The 24045-nt window shown below is 44.5% G+C and overlaps 1 protein-coding gene across 5 annotated transcripts in view; it reads right to left on the bottom strand.

Moving 5' to 3' along the window:
* LOC135218366 (uncharacterized protein KIAA2013 homolog) overlaps positions 1 to 24045 on the bottom strand; it is a 93442-nt gene that overhangs the window by 67189 nt on the left and 2208 nt on the right. For all 5 annotated transcript variants that reach the window (XM_064254621.1, XM_064254620.1, XM_064254618.1 and 2 more), the window contains exon 2: positions 20093 to 20164. In XM_064254621.1, coding sequence (XP_064110691.1) covers positions 20093 to 20148 — 56 coding nt within the window. In that variant the 5' untranslated portion in view covers positions 20149 to 20164. The remainder of the gene's footprint in view (positions 1 to 20092; positions 20165 to 24045) is intronic.

Below are 24045 nucleotides of genomic sequence, written 5' to 3'. Positions count from 1 at the left end.
GCGTCTAGCGAGGTCTGGGGCGGTCTCCACTACTACCCACGGCCGCTTATGCTGCTCCCCCCCTCCTGGTCTACACTCCCCATGCTGTGTCGATGACGCCGTCTGCCGCTACTAGGGCCGCAGCCGTACCGAGGTGGGGTTGCCGCCGCCGCCTGTTTTCTTCGTGTTGCCTGCCCCAGACTTCCGCTGTTCCAGCAGCTCGCCCCTGGACCGGCCGCCAGGACCCAGGTTCCGCTGGCTGCCGATGATTCTACGAGGCGATCGCTGGGCCTGCCGTACCTGCCGCTGATGTGATTCCCGCTGTTGGCTTGGCTGTCCCTCTCTGGGTACCGCTGCCGCTAGTTCCTGCCGCTCTGAGCTGGTTGCCCTGTTGTTTCCTGCCGCTCCTGAGCTGGTTGCTGTTCCTGTCGCTCCTGATTCCTGTGCCTGTCCATGCTGGTCCTGCCCACGGTGTGTCTCCCCAGTCCCAGGTCCTTCCGGACAGGTGCAGTCGGGCCCTGTTGCTTCGGCAACTGCCCCGGCTCCCTCCTGGATGGAGGACCTGACGACTGTCCTGCGAGAGCTGACGAGAAGAGGAGAAGGAGGAAGCTGTCATCTTCGTCTTCATCGTCTGCTGCTGCCTCTTCCCCTTGCTTCGACTTCTAAGGCCCATAAGCCGAAGAAGAAGAAGGCTGCCATTCCCCCCTAAGAAGTCTCCTTCGGGAACTTCTAAGGGCCCGTCCCACCTCGGTGGGACGGGGGGTTCCTTCTGCTGGTCCTCCTGCTCCTTCGGGAGCGGGGCCCGTCTCCCCCTTCCGTAAGGAAGAGATAGTCGGGGTGGGACCAGAGGAGTATCGGTTAGCTCTGGTACTTCCTCGCCTGGTGCTAGCGGCGATGCCGCTACGCCAGGTTCCGGCTCGTCTCTCGTTCGCGAGAGATCCCGAGTGTACGTTCTCCCTCGGGAGACCGTGCAGCCAAGTTTCGGCGCCAGAGTTCGCTCGGCGCCAAGACGCGTCACGGAGCAGAAGGCGGGGTGAGAGACGCTCAGGTGACTCTTGCCAGGCCAGCGGCCGCATCTCGCAGCGACCAGCTGGTAAACCCGGGTTTTCCCCCCTAAGAAGGCTCCTTCGGGACCTTCTAAGGGCCGTCTCGCTCCGGCGATTCGGGGAGCTCTTCTGCTGGTCCCTCCTGCTCCCTCGGGAACAGGGCCCGTCTTTTCTTCTACCAAGGAGAAGAAGACGGGGACCAGAGGAGTACCAGTATTCGGCTGGCACTTCCTCGCCTGGTTTTAGCGGTTCTGCCGCTAAACAGGATCCGCCTCGGCTTCTCGTTAGCGAGAAGTACCGAGTGGACGGTCTCCCGCGGGACGAGACGTCCAGCCAAAGTCTTGACACTCGAGCTCGCTCGCCGCCAAGACCAAAGCGCGGAGCAGAAGACTGGCGAGTGTCGTGCAGACGACTCTCGCTAGGCCAGTGGACGCTCTCGCAGCGACCAGCTGGCTGCTCGGGTTGACGTGACGGTCGCTGAACCAGCCACGGGGTTTGAGGCGAGGAAGGGGTCCCCGCGGTCGTCGATACCAGCCACGGCTGGTACCAGCGGCTCGACGCGCCCGAGAGGACGCTCGCCGGTCTCACCGCGACAATGAGCCTAGCAGGTCACCTGACGCCGCTCCTATCGGGACCGGCGGAGACGGTAACCAGCAACAGCTCGCCTGACGCTGACATCAGCGTCGACGTTCTCAGTCGAGCCGCTCGCCATAGGTGAGCGGCACGGCCAGGCCTGCAGATCGATCCCCACCGCGGGTTGGTGATCGGTCTGCAGCCCCCCACGTACGCTGTCCTGCCAGCGAGCGGGGGGGGAGCGTCAGGTCTGTCTCTCCACTACCTTCAACTTCCTCGGGCTACACCGGGAAGAGCGAGGTAGCTAGGAGTGACCGTGAGAGGTGCGCCGCTCACGATCCCGTCACGACGCCGCACGTGCCACGTATGGTCTTAGGACCAACCAGGACGTACGCGCAAGTGATTGGAGGCGACCGTCAGGGGAGAGGGGGTAGCGTCAGTTCTGTCTCTCCGATACCTTCAACTTCCTCGGCATACGCCAGGAAGAGCGAGGTATATAGGAGTGATCGTGAGAGATGCGCCGCTCACGATCCCGTCACGACGCCGCACGTGCCAGGTTGGTCTTAGGACCAACCAGGACGTACGCGCAAGTGATTGGAGGCAACCGTCAGGGATCTGTTGCTGGCCCTTCTTCTGAAGGAGGAGGGTCCTGGGAGCTGCTCTTGTTGGAGGGACTGGACGGTCCTACTCCTCAAGACGCTGTAACTTCCGAGATTCAGAGCAACTTTACCCAGGTTATTGCACTGATTCGTCAGCACAACGACCGGGGGGAAGGATCGCCGCTCCCACCAGCAGAGCCCATGTCTCTGCTCGAGTCGTTTTGGGGCCCGAGAGGGAACCCAAACCGACGGTGGGTTTGCCGCGATCGAGCTTGCCGATTCTGTCTTGAACCAGAGTCTCTCGTCTCCGGACAAGAAGGCTCTCTCAGTTCTGGCCGGTCGATCAAGCTACTTCCACCTCCTCTACTGCGACAGCGGCGTTTCTACGTGTCTTCGGACACCGTATTTAAATACTCCTTCGGTCCTCCTGAGAGGTTTCGACCTCGACGAGGACTGGAATGAGTCGGAGGACGGTATCGGCTCTCTCCTGTCAGGTGTCAATCAGCCCCACCCAGACGACGTTCACAGTGGCGGCAGACCCTTACCTACAGTGAGAGTTCGTAACCCTCCTCGGGAAAACGTTTTCTCCTGACGATACGTTTTCCAGACTCTGAGAGGCCATCGCCGCAAGGCGATGGCTGCTCCTACTCTTCTCCAACTGCTAGTTCCACTGGGAAGGCGAGCGGAGTATCCAATTCCTCCCCCATTCCCTCTCTCCTTACGGCTACGAGGGAAAGGGGAAGGATCCTACAGAGATTTCTCTGTAGGATCCCACGTTGGGGGGGGACTGCGCTACCAGGGGACCTTCGGGTGGTCCTACCTGACGTAAGCCCCGGTCGTTGAGGAGGGATCCTGCCCCACCCATTTCTCGATTTCTACGGGAATCGAGAGGACCACCAGCCGATATCGTTTGACGAATTCGGTGGGGGTTTCGCAGACTGCTTAGAATTCTACGGAATTTCTAGCGCATTCAGAGTGTTAGAGTTTCTTACGATCTCCAAACACTTAGGCGAGACCACCACGGTCCAAGTGAGCGAGACGAGAATCCCCGATATGTTACACGATAGCGGGAACCTCGCCTATGCTCGAATTCCTGGAATTTCTAGCATTAGGAAGAAGACTGCTGCTGAAAGAAGACTATCTCACAGTAGGCGACCAACCTGGAATAGAGAAGAACGGACGGGAATATCCAGTTTGGCTGGAACTATCGTCTTAGTATTCTGTTCACCATTGAAGCTTTCCTTCGAGGAAGACTTCTCCTTCACTCTCTTTAATAGAGAACTGAAGGTGGGTCAATCTCCAATCCTTATTTGTTTTCTTGAAGAAGAATTTAGGATGGAGATCGTTGTTCAGAATCCTACAAATATACTACGTATATTAACCTCGCGACATGATTCTGCTAAGCAGTTGAATGGTCCGAGGGGTAGGCGCATATCCTGGTTATTCTACGGATTGCGACTTAGACGAAAAGTATTCTAATTGAACTGCAACCCGGGTTGCCTGCAACCTCCCAGGAGTTCCAGTTTCAATTTTATATACTTATGGTGTTGTCACAACAACACCATTTAAGCTTTTATATTTCCGAAATTCGTTTCGCTTAAATATAATTGCTCGAGCATATCTTTTATGCTCTGTGGTTCTAGCCGAACGCATTCCTTCGTGGAAAGGATTACTTGGCAACTCAGGATGACGAGTCAGCGACAGCTACTGCGTATTGAATTGCCCGAGGCATTTCAGTATCAGCTGCCGCTTTGAGATAGACGGTTGTTTATGTCTTTCTCACCTGCTTGGATTGAATAACAACCGTATCTCTGCCCAAACAATCACGGACTTAAGTCTCTGATTAACGGGGATTCTCTCATACATGATGACTATCTACTGCTGTGAAACGCTAGTATTCATCGTCTTCGGTATTGCGAGAATTTTAAACAGAGATATCTATTCGACTCTCATCTTTCTGTTTTACCGCACGGTAACAGAATTCTGTAATAGTCTCTTGCTGCATCGTATCCCGAATAATGGCTAATGATTTTGCGGAATCTGGAGTTTGTCCTCAAATATCTTGTATTCGGAGGTGTACAATTGTTCATTGTTCACCCCCGGATTAGCAGATGTATTGAAAGACATCGCCTACTCCCACACCTGCCAAGCTCTACTTCCAAACGTTCAGCCCATGAGAAGCAGTTCTTCAAGCGGCACTCCCCTGTGTTTCATTACTGAAGAACGCCCCGCTTTTCATTGCACGGAACGGACAGCAATGAAATGGCGGTTTAGCGTTTTCAGTCATTTGTAAGCACAGGTTTAGAATCTTGAGATTCCTTCTCTCGATTCAGCTGGAAGACGTAGGTTGCATTCATTGCCTACCTTCGTCTTCAACGTCACATAGTGTGTTTCTCCTTAAGCTGAGATCCAACGTCTATGAGATTTTTCTTGCCATCAGGGACCTCGGTCTTTTGAAGGCAATTGACTTTCGCCTTTGAGCTTATGCATTAAGAGAATCATCGCCGTGCCGTCCGGCATCGGTGACTAACAAATATTTTATTTGTTTGGTCTCTCAGCATAAACTCTTTAAAGGGCGAAGGTCACGTGACTTACCCGGATGCTTGGACAACTTGCCTCTACTGATTCCGAACCAGTCAGTCGGCAGCTGTCAGAGCGCCCGAGTCAGTTACGAACTATGCTGTGGACTTAGTTCGGTTGTTCCAGAGCAATCATTACTTCGTCTTAATAGCTTGTCAGTATGAGTACTGTACATAACCAAAGTCGAGAAGAGGGATAGGTCATACGACTATTCCCTTCTTTTTTTTCGTCTTAGGTAACTGCATGACTTCTCTTGAGAAGTCAAGCACAAGGGATGGGGATTTGTGACGCTCGATTTCGTACCGATCTTCGTAGCGAAGACTCAGAACCCTTCGGTAACTGACGATGGGTTCGAGTCCTTCACAATACCCTCCCTAATGGACTTCACCGCCTTCGATGCGAAGGAGATGCTGCCTTGTCCGCAAGAACTTCTCCTTGGCGCAGGTACTGAAGGCAGGGGTCTGGTCCAACCAGGACCACATGCCCTTCCTTCTACCTTCGGGATATTGCCCACAGGTCCTTGGATCTTTTTCCTTGGGACCCGTGGTGGCTGCTCAACACGTTGTGTAGCGAACCCAGACCCTCGCAGGCTGAACAGCATCGAGTCCTGGTGTGACCGTAAGAATGGATGGTGAATGAGAGTGTGACTGGCTCCTCCCTTTCCCATCTTTTTCTTCCCCTCTACCTGTGGTTAGAGGGACACGGTCGTCACCCTGCTGGATAAGGACAAGATGCAGGTGAGCTACTCAACAGAGCCCCATCCTATCCCTTTCACTAGGGATAGGAGCGTATATCCACCACTTCCTCCAACAAAGGGGGAGGAAGTGGATGCCAGCTTGAGACAACCCATACTTTATGTTGCCTCTTGCAAACAGGAACAAGTTCTTGCTTGCTGGTACGAAGAGGATACGCTTGCCTCTCTCTTAGTTAACTCGACCCAGAGGTCTGACCATTGATCCTGCGGTGCACACCCCGATCAATCGGACAGAGGCTTGGATCCCTCCCTCGCTCTTACGACCAGGGAGGCATTCCAGGGATGGACGAACACCAGTCTGTTCATCAAAAGACTCAGATTCCTCCCACCAAGAAGTGAGTCTTCCTATTGTTAAAGGACCGATGGTTTGTATTACGTATCGAACAAATGAACAATTTGTCGAAAAAGAAAATTGCATTTTTCCTAACTATACAAACCTGAGGTCCTTTACATATAGTCCTCCTCATGCCTAACCCCTCACTCTGTTGTATTTTGCATGGGCCAAAAGCAAAAGGTGATTTGTTTACCTCCCAGTCGCGCGGCCGCGCGACTGTCGGACAAGCAGTTTAACTACCATTCTCCCCTTGTTCGAAGCTTAAACGACCGTTCCAGCTGCCGCTAGCTACTTCCTATTGTTAAAGGACCTCAGGTTTGTATAGTTAGGAAAAATGCAATTTTCGACAAATTGTCATTTTCCGCATCAGCATATTCACAACAATACTTTTCAAACTCTTTTGAACTCATCTAGCTAGGCTATGGAACTTCTCATCATAATCTGGGTTAGCCTTAAATTACTAGGAGAATGAGGTTAAGGATAACTTGGATAAGTGAGGTATTAACATCCTGTTAGACATGAATGATTTGTTCTTTATTGAGGAATTAAACATGGAACAAGTAAAATGGGAAGGAGTTTTTCATCAATGACATATGAAATGAACTTGATGCATACAACATCTGTTTTACAAATAAATAAATAGTTTACCTTTCAAAGTTCTTTCACTTTTAACTCTGAAGCAGTACTGTAATCAACAAAGAAATCATTTAAAGCCTAATAATCAGCCACACAACCTTTAGCTACTGCATTCACTTACCTGTGATTGAAGGTTTTGTGTTAAGGACTAAACGAAAAAATCGAGTGTCCACAATAAAGGAGGATTACAAGAATAACTAACACTACCAAAACAGCTTTGCGATACCTGGAAACATAAAATAACCATCATTTAGTATTTGGCAAAAACCTAAGTGATACAATTTTATATTTTCAACATTTGAGACTAAAATTTACATTCAAATTTTGAAATCCTGCACTAATTAATTTTGTCACTGGTACACAGATAGAACTGAATCTCAAATACCAGACAAAAGCAAAAGCATATAAAAATCAATTATATTCTCTTCAAAGAACTTACATTAGTGGAACACTAGCTGTCATGTGCCATATCTTTCTTCTTTAGGTAACCTTGTTAAAATGCCTGTCACATCAAAATAAATGAGATAATTGAAGTGATGGCCTGTTCTGCTTTGGATCTTTCCATAATTATGAGATACAAGAGTAAGGTACAGTACATTTAATGCTCCTGACACACATTAGATTTAAAAACTACGAGAATTCCTATACATATGCCCTTATCACACACAAAAATACAAAAAGGGTGTAAAAAACTGCAAAAGCAGCACAGACTATCAATAATGAACTCTTTGGGCTTGGGGTCTTCATTAACATAGTGTTGCTTATCAGGGAGATTTCTGATTGAACCTAAATCAAGCTTTATTCGGCAGACTTCAATTTTGTATTATTATCTGAAATTTTATCCATTTCTCATGAACACTAGTACTTACATTAAAAACATAAATCACGCTGTGAGAAAAACGGTTAAAGCTAAAGAGTTAATTTTTTTCGTTGTATTGTACACTAAATTGCTATCATTTTGGTATATAACACATTGTAAAACAATCAAGGCAACACAGAAAAAATATTACCACAAAATGATGCATGAATTCGTAACGCACAGACATAAAAAAAAGATGTTTTCAAAAATTCACCATAAACCGAAATATTGTGCTAGAGACTTCCCGTTTGTTGCAAAATGAAGGTAATTGATTGAATATTACTAAACTGTAAGTGTTGTAGCTTACAATTGCAGTTTTCAACCATTTCGGTCAAGTTAAAGTTGACCGAAGGACGAATTTTTTCTATTTATCGTTATTTATATGAAAATATTTCAAAACTGATAAAAGCTATAACCATGGGTTGTTTTTAGTTGTATTCTACATGAAATTGCGCACATTTTCATAGATAAAACTTTATGTAACGGCTTATTTAAAATGGTGCAAACATTATGATAATTGGACGAAAAAATTTATGATTTTTTCAGAAGAGTTACCGCGCGGACGTAAGGAAAAAGTTTATTTCCTAAATTCATCATAAATCGAAATATTGTGTTAGAGACTTCCAATTTGTTGCAAAATAAAGGTAAATATTTGAATATTACTAGAATGTAATAGTTTTAGCTTACAATTGCGTTTTTTTACCTTTCCATTTCGGTCGAGTCAAAGTTGACCGAGGTTGAAATTTTGGCACATCATTATTTCTTATATGAAAATATTTTCAAAACTGATAAAAACTACAACCATGGGTTGTTTATTGTTGTATTCTACATGAAATTGCACACATTTTCATATATAAAACTTTATGTAACGGCTAATTTAAAATAGTGCAAACATTACAACAATCGGACGAAAAAATTTATGATTTTTTTCGGAAGAGTTACCGCGCGGACGTAAGGAAAAAGTTTTTTTTCATAAATTCAGCATAAATCAAAATATTGTGCTAGAGACTTCCAATTTGTTGCAAAATAAAGGTAAATGATTGAATATTAATAGAATGTAAGAGTTTTAGCTTACAATTGCGTTTATTTACCATTTCGGTTGAGTCAAAGTTGACAAAAGGTTGAAATTTTGGCACTTATCGTTATTTATATGAAAATATTTCAAAACTGATAAAAGCTACAACCATGGGTTGTTTTTTGTTGTATTCTACATGAAATTGCGCACATTTCCATATAAAAAACTTTATGTAACGGCTTGTTTAAAATGGTGCAAACATTACGACAATCGGACAAAAAAATGTATGATTTTTTTTAAAGAGTTATCGCACGGACGTAAGGAAAAAGTTTTTCATAAATTCACCATAAATCAAAATATTGTGCTAGAGACTTCCAATTTGTTGCAAAATGAAGGTAAATGATTGAATATTACTAGAATATAAGAGATTTAGCTTACAATTGCATTTTTCTACCATTTCGGTAGAGTCAAAGTTAACCGAAGGTTGAAATTTTGGCACTTATCGTTATTTATATGAAAATATTTCAAAACTGATAAAAGCTACAACCACGAGTGGTTTTTTGTTGTATTCTACATGAAATTGCACACATTTTCATATATAATACTCCATGTAACGGCTAATATGAAATGGTGCAAAAATTATGTCAGTGACAAAATAATTTCTGAGATGTGTCGCTGATGCTTTTTAGTGCGAGGAGAAAGAAATTCGCGCTTGCGCGCCTGGGTAAGGATTGTAAACAAAACAACGCCTTGATCCGTGAGTTCCCAGCATCACCCAAGGCGCGTGATTCAAAAGTTTTCACCTAGGAGGTCTATAACTATTTTTCCGCGAATTTAAAAAAAAAAACTTTTATATCGACGTATATACATCCAATCGGCACCCAACAGACAATTTATATTGACGTTTAATACGTCCAATCGGTGTTAAAGGGATATTTTATTCATACAGCATTCTCAATTCATGTATCAAATTCACAATGATATCAAGGTTTTCACACAACATCCCTGGGTGCTACCTGTTCCCTGGAAGCAAATTCCCGAGATGTAAACAGGAAGTCCTCAGTTATCAGCGATACGGTTTTAAGGCACCAATAATAGAGTTATGGTGTCATAGCATACATAGGAGAGGCGTCATAAGGGTGCCCAGTTATCGGCACCATAAGCGCCATTATGGCGCCATGAATGGCTGAGTTTCGGTTAACGTCAGCTTTCGCTTATCGGCACACCCTCGGGAACGGAACCCCTGCCAATAACCAGGGACTGCCTAGACTAGTATTGCACCAATCCCAGTTTTTTTGCCATGCCCCGAGGTTTGGTTAGGTTGGATTGGGTTAGGTCAGTTCAAAGAAGTATAATATAGGTAATTTGGTTGTGGGAAGCATAATGAGATTATTTTTTAAGGAGATTCTATGGTTAGTTTTTAAGATATGGCGTCTGGCTTTTTCAGGGAAGATCTGGCAATCAATTACAGTTGAGGAGTATGCTCCCTGGAATGCTAATTTTCAAACCTCTTTTTGTTAGTGCCAAAATTTCATTTCCATTAACAAGACAACCCAGCCACCATCATCATACACCTTCATTGACTTGACATCAGCAAGCTATGCATGGTCCAAGAAATGTAATTTGACAAAATGGCAATTCTAATTCTAGGACGACTCTCTCACCATTTGTGCTTACTGAGTCACAGCTGTGACCCACAACATATGATAACATAAATACAAGTAGTGATGAGTGATGCATGGAGGAGTGGGGGGGGGGGGTGGGGGGGGGGGGGGGGGGGGGAAGCAGCAATATCAATCTTTCTCAAGCTGAATGAATTTTTCCATGGTCTACATAACATGAGAACATGCCTAGTGAGCCACTTTTTTCCAATGAGCGCAATACACTGGAGGTCCCCCCAATTTTTTTTTTTTTTTTTTTTTTTTTTTTTTTTTTTTTTTTTTTTTTTGTTTTTTTTTTTTTGCAAATATATCTCTGACAGTCCTTGATATTTTTAAGCATATGTTGAACCTTTCCTCTTTGGGAAATATACAGTATAAAAAGAACAGCACCTGTTTGTGTCATATTGCCATCACAAATTAATAAAAAAACTCTTCCTCTATATATAAAGTGGCTTTTTTTCTTTTCAAAACAAAAAAGTAATAAATTTCACATTTCATATTATAAAAACTCATTCATCCTTCTTATCCAGTCTTATTGACTAACTAACTGTTTCAATTAAGACATGTTATTGTATGATACAATAAAAGTTTGTTCATACTTACCTGGCAGATATATATATAGCTGTATTCTCCGACGTCCGACAGAATTTCAAAACTCCCGGCACACGCAGTGGGCGGCCAGGTGGTTAGTACCCATTCCCGCCGCGTGGGAGGCGGATATCAGGAATCATTCCCCATTTTCTATTCAGATTTTTCATACCACTGTCCCCTGAGGGGAGGTGGGTGGGTACTTTAATTATATATATCTGCCGGTAAGTATATGAACAAACTTTATTGTATCATAACAATAACATTTTGTTCATGAAACTTACCTGTCAGATTATATATATAGCTGAATCCCACCATTGGAGGTGGGAAGGGACAGAATAGAAGGATTTAGGAAACACCTCAAGTGCAGATGATTGACATCTTGATTCCTTACCTGTTTAGCATAGCTGACTTCTTGATTACTGTCACGAAGTCTGCTTTTGCTTTACTAGAGTTGCCAACAAGGTAGTGACCTGTGTAGTTGGTGCGCTCCTAGATGATCTGTCAACGGGGGCGTGACCACAATGGTGACTAGACCCATATTGACCATACTGTGAGGGCAACGAAGCTAAAAACCACCACCTTGACCTAACCTATCGAAGTTAGTCCATAACTTCTAGGCTAAAGAAAGGGAAAGCGCCTCAAGCAACCAACCCTTCAACCATAAACCAACACCAAAATTAAAAAGCACACCTACCCCTTTTCTATAGGGATAGTATTTGTGCTGCTTCCTGCCCCAACACCATTTCTGCGGATATGTATGGTCCAAGCGACTCGCAGTTCTCATATGCCGTCTTCACATCCCGCAGGTAATGTGAAAGCAAAACACAGAGTTGCTTCGCCAAAAAGTAGCGCTAATGATATCATTAAGTGCCATATTCTTTCGAAATGCCATTGAAGTCGCAACAGCTCTCACTTCATGGGCTTTTATTTTCAAAAGCTTCATATCACCATCCGAGCAGGACGCATGGCCTCCCTGATGGTGCTCCGTAAAAAGAATGCCAGTGCATTCTTCGACATAGAAAGTCGGGTCTCTTAACAGAACACCATAAGTTCTCAGAAGGACCCGACAAGATCTTTGGTCTTTTCCATGTAAAATTTGAGAGCCCTGACAGGGCACAGGACTCTCTCTGCTCTTGTCCAATGAACTCTGTTAACCCCTTGATTTCAAAGGTTTTTGGCCAGGGGTTAGATGGGTTCTCATTCATTCTTCACTAAGAAATTAGGATCCAAGGAGCACACTGCCCTGTGTCCTCTGAAACCCACATCTTACTAATTGCCTGAATTTCACTAACCCTCTTTTGCCGTGGCAAGAGCAGTTAGAAAAATCGCCTTTCTAGTAGTGTCTCTCAATGAGCAGCATGCATAGGTTCAAAGGGAGCCGACATCAAGAATCTCTAGAACTACATCAAGGTTCCATGATGGAACCTTCGGTTGTAGTACTTTGGTTGTCTCAAACGATCTCAAAAGATCGTGAAGATCTTTATCATTTGTCAGATCTAATCCTCTGTGGCGGAAGACAGCTGACAGCATACTCTTGTATCCTTTTATTGTGGGCACTGCTAGTTTGTCCACATTTCTCAAATGCAGGAGAAACTCAGCGATTTGGTTCACAGAGGTCGTGGAGGAGGAAATACCTTTCTTCCTACACCATCTCCTGAAGACGTCCACTTCGACTGATAAACTGCTCGAGAGGAAGCTCTTCTCGCATTGGCAATAGCCTCCTGCCACTGATCTTGAAAAACCCTCTCGCTCTGGCCAACTTCTTGATAGTCTGAACGCAGTCAGACTCAGAGCGAGAGGTTTCCGTGGTACCTCTCGAAGTGGGGCTGTTTGAGAAGATCGACTCTCTCTGGCAGGGTTCTCGGGAAGTCTACCAGAAGAGAGATGACCTCCTGTGAACCAATCGCTTGAGGGCCAAAAGGGGGCGATCAGAGTCATTCTCGCTCCTGGCGACGCCGCAAAACTTCCTGTTACCTCTCCTAAGAGTTTGTTGAACGGGGGAAAGGCGTAACACATCCATCCCCCCCGTCCAGTCCCATAGGATGGCATCTACTCCGCTATTGCTTCCTTGGGTCGAGAAACTGGAGAGCAATAATTGGAAGCCTCTTCGTTTTCGAGGTTGCGAAAGAGGTCGACTAGCGGCCGTTCCCCACAACTTCCATAGCTCTTGACAAACTTCTAGATGTAGGGTCCATTCTGTGGGAAGCATCTGATGTCGACGGCTTAAAAGATCCGCTCGAACATTTTGAATTCCTGAAATGAACCTTGTCAGGATCACTATGTTTCGAGCTTTCGCCCATAGAAGGATGTCTCTCGCTATCACGAACAGTGATCGAGAGTGTGTCCCCCCCTGCTTTTTTATGTAAGCGAGAGCCGTAGTGTTGTCCGAGTTGATCTGGACAATCGGCCCACCAATCGTTCTTTCTTCGAAGAACTGAAGAGCCAACCGAATAGCCTCCAATTCTTTTAAGTTTATGTGCCAGGACCTCTGTTCCCCTCTCAGAGACCACTTCCTCCTTTCCTAGTGTTGCTCCCAGCCACCATGGAGGCGTCTGAGAACAACACTAGGTCGGGGCTCAAAGCTTGAGGGACATCCCTTCCGAGAGTTTGGTCGGATCTTGCCACCACTTCAGATGATCCTTGACCGTTTTTGAGATAATCAAGTCGAGTCTAGATTCTTGTCTTTCCAGTTTTCTGCCATAAAAAACTGGAGTGGCCTGAGGTGCAACCTCCCCAGGGAAACAAACTTCTCCAGCGAAGAAATGGTTCCCAGCAGAATCATCCATTCCTTCGCCGAGCATGTTTCTTTCCCTAAGAAGGCTAACACTTTCTCAAGCATCTCTGCTGACGTTCCTTTGATGGAAAAGCTTGAAAAGCCGCTGAATCCATCTGAATCCCCAGATACACGATGGACTGTGTGGGGATCAGATGGGACATCTCGTAATTTACTATAAGGCCCAGGGGCCTTCGTCAGCTGTAATGTCGTCTGAAGGTCCTCCAGGCACCTTGACTTCGAAGGCGACTTGATTAGCCAGTCGTCCAGGTAGAGCGAGACTCTTATTTTCGATAGGTGAAGCCATTTCGCCACATTCCGCATGAGGAAAGTAAAAAACCATCGGCGCCGTACTCAGACCGAAGCACAGAGCCCTGAACTGGAAGACCTGCCCACCTTTTAAGACGAACCTCAGGAACTTCCTTGATTGGGGATGGATCGGGACGTGGAACAAATAAGCGTCTTGAAGGTCCAATGACACCATCCAATCCCCTGGTCTCAAGGCCCTAGCACAGACTGAGAAGTTTCCATCCTGAATTTTTCTTTCTTTACAAAATGTTCAGTCTGACTCCCGACGTCTAGGACAGGTTTCCATCCCCCAGACTTGCTTCGGAACCGGAGGAATAATCCCCCATGTTGTAGAAGAACCTGGGGAATCCAGCATCAGGACTTCCTCTACGGCCTTCTTTTCCAACATTTGATCTAGAAGGTCGAGTAAAATCTGTTGCTTCTCTGACTGGTATGCGGGCGACAGGTCTATCGGCTTCGTGCTCAAAGGAGGCGCAGAGAGGAAAGGGATCTTGTATCCTCTCTCGATCACATCTAGGGTCCAGGTGTCCGCCCCTATCGTCCTCCATGCCTGAGCAAATAAGGTGAGTCTCGCACCTACAGGTGCCTGAAGGGCAGAAACGTCAATTTTTTCCCTTCTTGATAGAAGAGATCTTACCTCTGAAGGACCCCTTCCTCTCGAAGAACCTCTAGAGGAAGGTGCTCCACGAAAGGGCTTAAATTTCTTCTTGGGTGCTGGAGCTGTTGAAGTAGAAGCCGAGGAGTAGGTCGTCTGACGATTGAGTTCAAGAGGTCCCTTGTTGCTTTTTCTTGCAAGTTTACCGACAGATCCTTAATCATGGACTGCGGAAATAGATGCGTTAGAGAAGGGGGCGAATAATAACTCCGCTTTCTGAGCAGAGAAAACTGCTTTCGCCGTAAAGCTACAATAGAGAGCTCTCTTTTTTAGCAGACCTGTAGCAAAATGAGATGCTAACTATCAGAGCCATCCCTTACTGCTCTATCCATACAAGCTAATACACTCGAAAGCTTTCTTCCAGCGAAATCGAGTCTTGACTCCTCGATTGTACCATCAAAGCCCCAAAGAGGCACAATCTAAAAAAGTTAAACACCTCTAGCGTCTTAATAGCCCCTTGAGGTGATGATCAGTCTCCGTCATTGTCCAGGAAACCTTAGCCGATGACAAATAAGACCTCCTTGGAGCGTCCACCAAATTGGCGAAATCTCCTTGAGAAGACGGACTGCTTTCAATCCTGCTTCTTCCCCTGTCTCGTACCAAGATCCCAGCTCTCCCCTTTCAGTTCTAGATGGAGGAAAGTGCGAAACGAAGTCTTCCCTTTAACCTTCCTTTGAATTCATCCAATCCTGGACTCTCTTAAACGCTCTCTTCGCAGAGAGCGAAGTGGCCATCTTAACGAAGCCAGGGACCTTTCTGGCCTTCGATGAAGCAAATTGTGAAGGTGGAGAGCAAGGAATTGGCGCTTGAAAACTTATCTGGGAATAATTTCTTAAGTAAATCCGTCAACGTCTTATAGTCGACGACGCTGACGCATTTGGTTCGTCATCATCAGTAGGGCAGCGATCACTAGACGAATCCTTCCCTCTGTCATCAGCGCCCTTCAAAGATCGCGATGACTTCGACACTTTAACATGAGAAACATCCTGACGTTTCGGACTTAACTGTTGATCGTCCTGGAAAGCGTCCCGATATGCAAGACGCCGTGCGTTCTGAGAAGCGTCCTGCAGCGCTCCTGATGTGTAGGACGCCGTGCGTCCTGAAGAGCGTCAGCTCGAGCGTCTCGCTGAGCGTCATGATGTGTAGGACGCCGTGCGTCCTGAACAGCGTCAGCTCGAGCGTCTCGCTGAGCGTCATGATGTGTAGGACGCCGTGCGTCCTGAACAGCGTCAGCTTCGGAGCGTCTTGCTGAGCGTCATGATGTTGTAGGACGCCGTGCGTCCTGAACAGCGTCAGTTGGAGCGTCTTGGCGAGCGTTTCCGCGCGTCTTGAAAAGCGTCTTCTCGAGCGTCCTGGTAAGCGCTTCGTTGCTTAAGACGCCGAGCGTGATCATCAACATGCAAAGCTTGAAGTTCCGATATTGATCCTTGAGCGTTCTCGGCCTTTTGACAAAGACGCTGGCCGCTTGTGCGACAACTCACGTCTCTGTCAAATTCGTCTCTCCTAGACGCCCTTTCATGAGGAACGTAATCACGTTCTCTAATGCGTCGGCTACTAGGAGGAGACTCAAAGGCCGAAAAACGCGGAGTAGGAGCCGGGGACTGCCTAGTTCTCTTAACAGGCAGCCACCTATCCTTCCTTCGATGACTAGTTTCTGCCTCCTTTCTCTCAAAAAAGGAGGCTAACTGTCTCTCTGCATTTCCCAAAGCATTTTCCTTGAAGGGGAAAGTTCTCGATCAGGGAAAAGGACTCATCTGTGCGAGGAAGATGGGCGAGGGGATGCCCTTTCCTTCAACTCAGGAACATGCTTAGAGCGACTTGGACGCTCGAAAGAGTCCTCCCCTGATGAAGTCTTGTTCCTTTTCTGTGGCGGAAAAGCTTCAAAATCTTCAGGTGACGAATCTACGTAGTGATCAGAAGGACGTGAAGCGTCCTCTTCTCTGAAACCTCTCTTAAGAGGGCGACAAGGGCGACGGCCGCTTGGTGCGACACCTTGCTCTCCTGCACGCTCTCCCCCTGAGAGGTCTTCCGAGCGTCCCAACCTCGGCGCGGAGGAGTTAAGTCTCGGAAGAAGAGAAGCACTCTTTAAGTATTCGTGCCCGTGCACGAACACCGGCAGCCTGAGATTCGTCCTCAGTTTCTGCCGAAGGGACGTCAGACCGGTCATTAGATCCCGTAACCCTCCTTCGGCTTTCGGCTTGCCCTCTCCCTAATGCCTGGGTGTCCGGCAGGGGATGGGGGCCTAGGCCTAGAGGCATTATGGGACCGATCTGACCCCCCTTCCACTACACTAGATGCACTAACACTTTATCACAATTCACATTTGACTGTAGAGCAACTCACTTTAGATTCCAAGGCGCGAATCGACTCCATGATCGTAAATAATACGCTTCCTTCTGCAGACACTTCCTGATTGTTCGGAGGCATACAACAGGATCAGGGTTGAATTACAATCTACAGGAGGATTTAATGGAGATACAATTCTACCTTGACTTCTACTCACAGAAGCACTCCTAGAGGAAGACCTCCTGAATCTATCACTCTCAAGCTTTTTCACGTAAGAATCATATGCCTTCCATTCAATTTCAGTCAATTGCTCACACTCGATGCATCTATCATTCAACATACATACATGACTACGACATTTCGAGCACAACTGAATGAGGGTTCTACCGAAGCTTTCGGCACTCACCTTACATTCATGCACCTTACACACCCTGAAGCTAGCAGAGCTAGATCCAGACATCGTAATCAAAGAAAAGTCAAAGCCAAATCCAAATCAAATCCACTATCACGTATGCCAAGCCAACAAGCCAAATCAAACCAAAAGTCAATCAGAATACTCAAGTTAGCACAAGAAGTTTCAAAATCCTAGGCGGAGGTCTGTAAACAGTTGTTTACCGACCGGCGACAGAGAAAAATCTGAATATAAAATGGGAATGATTCCTGATATCCGCCCTCCCAGCGGCGGGAATGGGTACTAACCACCTCCGCCAACTGCGTGTGCCGGGAGTTTTGAAATTCTGTCGGACGTCGGAGAATACAGCTATATATATATATCTGACAGGTAATTTTAGTCATGAACAAAATATCCAATGAAATAATTTACTACTGTTTGATAGATACAGCCTCCTAGCTTCGTAAATTTTATTTTAGTTATTTTTTTAATAAGTTGTTTTGATAAATACAGCCTCTTAGCTTCTTTGATTTTATTTTAGTTATTTTTTTTAATATGTACAACACAACCACATCCCTGTATTCTTGGCTGAATCAGAATATCTGGGACACATACCAAAACAAAAGTCCCTTTTTTCACCTATCTGAGAATGCATCTGGGCACCTCAGTGCCTCACAGGTGAAAAAAGGTCATTCTGGTATAGGCTGAACCAGCTACAGCTCGAAGGGTTTAAGAGGTGGAGAATTTTCCAATAAGAAAGGGTTTCTTTATGAAAACATTTAATTTCTAATTAACACTTTTTTTTCTACATAAACCCTTGCTTTATGTCCACCTCAGTAGCGACCCACGTGGGGAGGACTTATTGCCATCAACTTACCAACTGGGTCTATGAAACTCTCCTCTCTAAAGGTTAATAGGAGCAAAATAATTCTGAGGTTTGTAAGGAGTCCTGATCTAGAAAGGGCCTTGTTAATCAAGCAATGAACTGTATTCCAACTTGTGAATGAAAGTATATTCCAAGGCAAAAATGCTTATCATTGTTATAAGGCAATGTTGAAGATATCCCAGATATCTATGCCTAAAAGTCAAGGAATGCTGTATAAGGTTGAATAAGATAATGGCTTTGCCTCATATTGCCTCATTTTTTCAGTCAAGACAAAACTTGTCCTAATGCTAAAATTGTAAAAAGTGTCAAGCAAAATCGAAAAATAGTAGCCAGGTTTTGAACTGCACAAACATCTGAAGTGGCTTTCAAAGAAACCAAAGTTGCTTTGGTCCTAAACTCATCATACTTTATCTTTAGCTTAGATGCTTCAATTTCAGCAGTGGTGTAACTCTTTTTAGACAAAATGGGTTAGTGTTCTGCGATTGAAGAGTACCACACGGCAAAACCTGAATTCTTAGGATGACACAGAGAATATTTTGAAAGATATTCCTGTCCTCTTCACACAGCATGAGTGAAAAGCATCACTATGGCAAGAAGAGGAGCCACAGTTTAATAGAATTAGCTTTACTGAAAGCATGAGTACGTACCACACAGGATGATTTTAAAAAGTCTCTACGTACATCTGATGGCATGCTGTACAAGGGGGTGGCACTGATCTAAGACCAGAGTCCTCTTAGCTGACAGTTCTATTAGAAGATAAAAGCAGCTGCATGATGTGTATCAGAACTGTGCTACAGGGTTAGTGTTCTGCGATTGAAGAGTACCACACGGCAAAACCTGAATTCTTAGGATGACACAGAGAATATTTTGAAAGATATTCCTGTCCTCTTCACACAGCATGAGTGAAAAGCATCACTATGGCAAGAAGAGGAGCCACAGTTTAATAGAATTAGCTTTACTGAAAGCATGAGTACGTACCACACAGGATGATTTTAAAAAGTCTCTACGTACATCTGATGGCATGCTGTACAAGGGGGTGGCACTGATCTAAGACCAGAGTCCTCTTAGCTGACAGTTCTATTAGAAGATAAAAGCAGCTGCATGATGTGTATCAGAACTGTGCTACAGGAACATCATGAAAACAGCAGCATTTGTTAGCATTATTTGAAGCAGTCTGTAAAAGACCATCAATCTAGTCATGAAGACATTGCTCCATCTCATTATGGAGTTGACAATGAAATCAACTACAATGTACTTATTGTAGATGATTTTATCTCTAGTTTGGTGTTTCCCATAAGCACAGATACTACTGAAGAGCCCTTCAATCTCTTCCTCGGAGTTCTTCAATCCTCAATATCACCTCTGCTATAAAAGGCTCACTAAAAGGCCAGATAATCCTAACATGTTTTGCTATTTAAACAGCAAAGTACATCAACGATAAGTAAAATTTTAAATATAAGACCAAAACAGAACCACAAACTAGCAGGGACACAACTCCAATTCATGCACTATGCTTAAAAAAAAGCATCAGTAACAGAAAGTGTAAATGCAATGTATTCACTAAGAAGAATGACTTAATCTACTCTAAGACAACTTTCACCAAAATGCATAACTAAAGAAGGAAAACATATCGACACAGTTGCAGTAACTGAAAAAGTAACCAGAGCATTCCCTGTCAAAACAGGTGAACTGCCAGCTGTTCATAATAATAGTTTAGATATGTAAACAAGTACAGCCACCTACAACAGGTGTTCAGACTGGTGAGGAATTACACACTAAAAGGGAAATTCACTGGAAATATGTGCAGATGATGCAAAGGATTATAGCTAGAGATAATTTAATGACTAACATAAATTGCATACAAGATTACAGCATAAATATGGGAAACCAGACTACTAAAATGACAGCGTAATGCAAATGATTATAGTTATGGTGATTTAATGATTCTAAATAATCAAAAAGATTAAAGCAAAGAAATTCTGGAAAACACATAGGTGACTGATATTCAACATTAGAGGCGTTCAGGATTCAGAATCCACACTAAGATTTGGCTTATGTAAAACAATGGGTTCGTAATGAAACAAATGCTTTTTCATGAAAAAAATAGCATAAATCATGACAAGAAGCCAGGAAACAGACATTAAAAGAATGCAAGAGCTACTTACGATATATATCCATCTAATGCTCTCTTTGCCCTTTTGACAAGTTCACTGACATCCATGCTGTTGACTTAACTCCTGCAAAAAATAAAATAAATAAACATGAGTCAAAATGTTTAAAAACCAAAGACAACAACACAACACTTTTTTTTTTTTTTTTTTTTTTTTTTTTTTTTTTTTTTTTTTGTATCTTAAAATGAGTCCCTTTAACAATATGAAGATTTTAGTATGTACTGTTTTAACTCCCATGGTGTGGCTATCACTGATTCTTACATAATGAGCCCAGACGACGTGATACTGACTCCCAAGCTCCACCTATTTAAAGAAGAACAGAGTTTTTTTTATCTTTTGAGCTGAAACTAAGACAGAATACTTCCTCAGTTGTGTAAGTCACCATTGCCCATTCAAGCATGTGTTTGACTTGACAGCTGCTTCTTAAGAGAGAGAGGAAGAAAGGAAAGAGAGAAGCCAGTCACTCACCCATTTGACCCCAGCCTTATGTTACCCTTGTACCTTAAATATTTAAGTGCTTTTCTGTCCTTGGGGACCTTGGGTATCTACACAGCCTTTCGAGCAGCCGCCACAAATCCTTAAGAGGTGAGGTGGTGTCCAAGGACTTGTGGGCAACTTCTGTCTGGTAGAATGAGGAGAAAGTGGTCTGTCGATGCAAGATCCCCACCCTCATTATCTGTAGAACTGATAAGCTCCTTAAAAATGCCTTGACTGCATGATCTCTCACCTAGACTGGATGGACTTCACCAAACCAGATGACCAGCATGCCTGCTTGCCCATCTTCATGAAGCCACTAAAAGACTTCTTGAGCACCTTGTGCCTGCTAGTATCAACAAATAAGACACTCATACTCAGGCCTCAGATTTGAAATTTCATTTATATAGTAATGCAAGGTTCACACTTGGCACAGTAGCATCTCATCCAGATCATCAACAAAATCTCAAGAGGGGGAAAGAATTTCCTGTCAGGAACTGATGGGTTCTGAAGGTCTGCCACAAACTCAAGAATAAAAAAAAAAAAAAAAAGCGAGAGATACCTCCAGCCCTTCAAATGCCACACTTGACATGATTAACAGTGCAACTCACCAACAAGCTTCATCACTGCTAAGCCTGGCATAAAACAGTCTTTAGAGTGAGACTATCTAAAGATTACCTATCCAGAGATTACCCAGTGAGTTAGACTGAAGGGCAAGCTCTTCAAAGCTCCTTATGAGCATGAGCAGCTAATGAGGATAAGAGGTCCATGACCTTCAGTAAGAACTCCTGGCTCATGGAAGAGCAACAGCCATTCACCTAACAGACCATGAAGAGCTTGTCTTGATGACAGTGGGAGGGAAAATTTGCAATCTTCTGACAACTGGCTTTAACAGGATAGACTCCCTGCCTAGTACATCAACCACAGAAGATGGCCACTTCCTTTCATTAACAGCATGTGAGGCCCTCCAGGCACAGCGAAACATCTCCTCCTTCAGTCCTGCCAGAAAAGCTTCTCTCTCTCACAACAGGAGCTGGAAAGTCTCCATCCTTGATGGCTAAGCACCTCCAAAGACTGGTGGTAACTCAGCAAGTTGGGCTGATAAAAAATCATGGGCCAACAGTGCCTCAACCAGAAGTCTCAACTCAGGGTATAGTACCACTCACTGTAACAAATATCCACCAATTCATCCTGAGATCCAGGGTGATAAACAATCAGCTGATCACTCAGTGAATCAGACTGAATGGCATAAGGGCTGAGATGTCCACACTGTATCATGGGTCCTTGAAGGCATCCTCCATGAGCCTATGGATCATACAATGGGGAGTAGTAATACTATGGGATCTTTCTGCTTAACTGTTTGACAAACTGGCTGATCACCAGTATTCCTTTAAGCTTGAACAGCCTTTATGTGCCATGCAAAGCTGTAAGGACTACTGTCCCTACAACTTAACCCCAACTACAGAGCTGATCTGTCAAGAGCATAACCCCTACCCATAATGTACCAGGCTGAAAGCTTGATGGCGTAGCAAGCCACCCACTAGTGCATCTGTTTCACCAACTGACAAAGTAGAGGAAAGACCATTCTATCCTTTTTGTTGATGTATTATACTACAGATGAGTTGTCACTCATTAATTCTACAGAATGGCCTATCACTTGATGCTGCTCACTTCTCCATGACACATGTGCAGATGGTCATTTCCTGTCCTCACCCCTAGGCTCTTCAGTTGTGCATCCCATCCAGCCATTGATGCTTCCAAGAACATTTGAAAATGAGACAAATGTACAGTGAAGTCACCAGGTGTATTCAGTCATAGGTCAAGCCATGCTACTGCCCAGAAGAGGTCTCCCTCAGGGACCACAATGGCATTACAAGGGTCAACAGGGATGACTTCCCTAAAAAGAATAGTAGTGAACCACATTGTCAAGGCTAAGTGGTCCAAAAAAGCAGGATAGGGTATCTGGGAATGCCCAAAGGAGACCACATCATCTTTGAGTACTTGTGAAGTCTTGCCTGGAACAGTCAGCAAAGCAGGGGCAGGTACGTATTGATAAACCTAGAGAACATATTAGGGTCTATCCTAAAGAGAGTTTTGCAAGCACAACCAACACACCAATGTCTGAGAGTGCAGGACAGGCAACCACTTCCACTCACATAATTCCTTTGGACTGTGCCGGAAAAAAATGAACACGATAGGGGGCTGGGGTGGAATGCAGTTTGGTGAGAAGAAAATGAAAAGATTTGACATGTCAAAGTGGAGCGTTCTTTAATGGGAAGGGAGTGACAAATGCTGCTATGTCTTCTTGCATTTCTCCCTAAATCTATCCCAATGTAAGGGAGACCTGTTGAGGCATGCCTTTAAGGGAGAATCTGGGCTGTATATTCTACCTGTGCAGAAAGAATAATAGCAGTGGAGATTAACCGACTTGGGAAGACATAAACAGCTACAAACACACACAATAAAATCCTTCACGTCTTTATTACTCAATCACACACTTATCCTTATTCGCAATGTATGTAATGCAAAAATCAGGTAGTCTGTAGAGTAGCACGCAACAACTATGTCTACTGATGCAATCCTCAAACTGACAAATGGTGCTGAATACAAGTTATTCAAAGCCACAAATTTTATTCTTTTATATGACCAATGCATCTCCTAAGTTTGTCATTTATATGAAGGGAAGCCAAGGACCACTCTGTTCCTAGTTCTTTTACGATGGCTTACCAATTGCCAAAGGCGGCTTATCTAATTATTTGCAATGACCTTGGCTTTCGTCCTGTCTATCACAAAATATTCTCAACACAACTTTCAACAAGGATCCAGGCATCTCTTAGGGGTCCAAATGTAGAAAAATCCAACAAACCAGGTCAGGGACTGGAGTTTGTTTGTTCGTATGGTGTTTTCTTAAGGTAGATTAGGTTTAGGGAATGCAAAGTTAGGAAGCATCCCTGTTGACATTTATGAGGATAATTTTGTGTCACCTGAGAAGGAAGCCAATACCAAAAAATATGTTTGAAGACTTCAAAAAGTTTCTAAAGCACTTTGACAGATAAGAGTGCATTCTTTTAAGGACTTATCACTATAATTCCATTCCTAGATTAACTCAAAACTTAAAATGTAATTCTAGCATTTTCTGTTATAATTTCTTCCCAAAACAGTAACTGTCCATCATTTTACAATTTTGTACCCTAAACCCAATCTCAAGCTACAATCACAAACGCTTAGCCTATACTACTTATGAACATCGACAGGGCTGCCAGTGAAGAGTGCAGCAAGACATGCATCCTTAACAACAACCAAAGTAAAAGTTGTTGGTTACGACTAATGAGGGGAGACTCCCTCAACTCGCCAAACAATTAGCAATTAGCCACCTTGTTACCTAGCTTCAAGACCCTTTCCAGTTAGCGTCAGGAATAGGTTACTCATCCGTACAAGGCACTCATTTCTAATGCTCAAAGGTGGTATTTCTA

The sequence above is a fragment of the Macrobrachium nipponense genome, chromosome 9 (genome assembly GCF_015104395.2).
Source record: "Macrobrachium nipponense isolate FS-2020 chromosome 9, ASM1510439v2, whole genome shotgun sequence".
In the NCBI taxonomy this organism is placed as follows: domain Eukaryota; kingdom Metazoa; phylum Arthropoda; class Malacostraca; order Decapoda; family Palaemonidae; genus Macrobrachium; species Macrobrachium nipponense.
The sequence above is the reverse complement of the archived record's forward strand: the minus strand, read 5'-3'. Positions and strand labels throughout refer to the sequence as shown.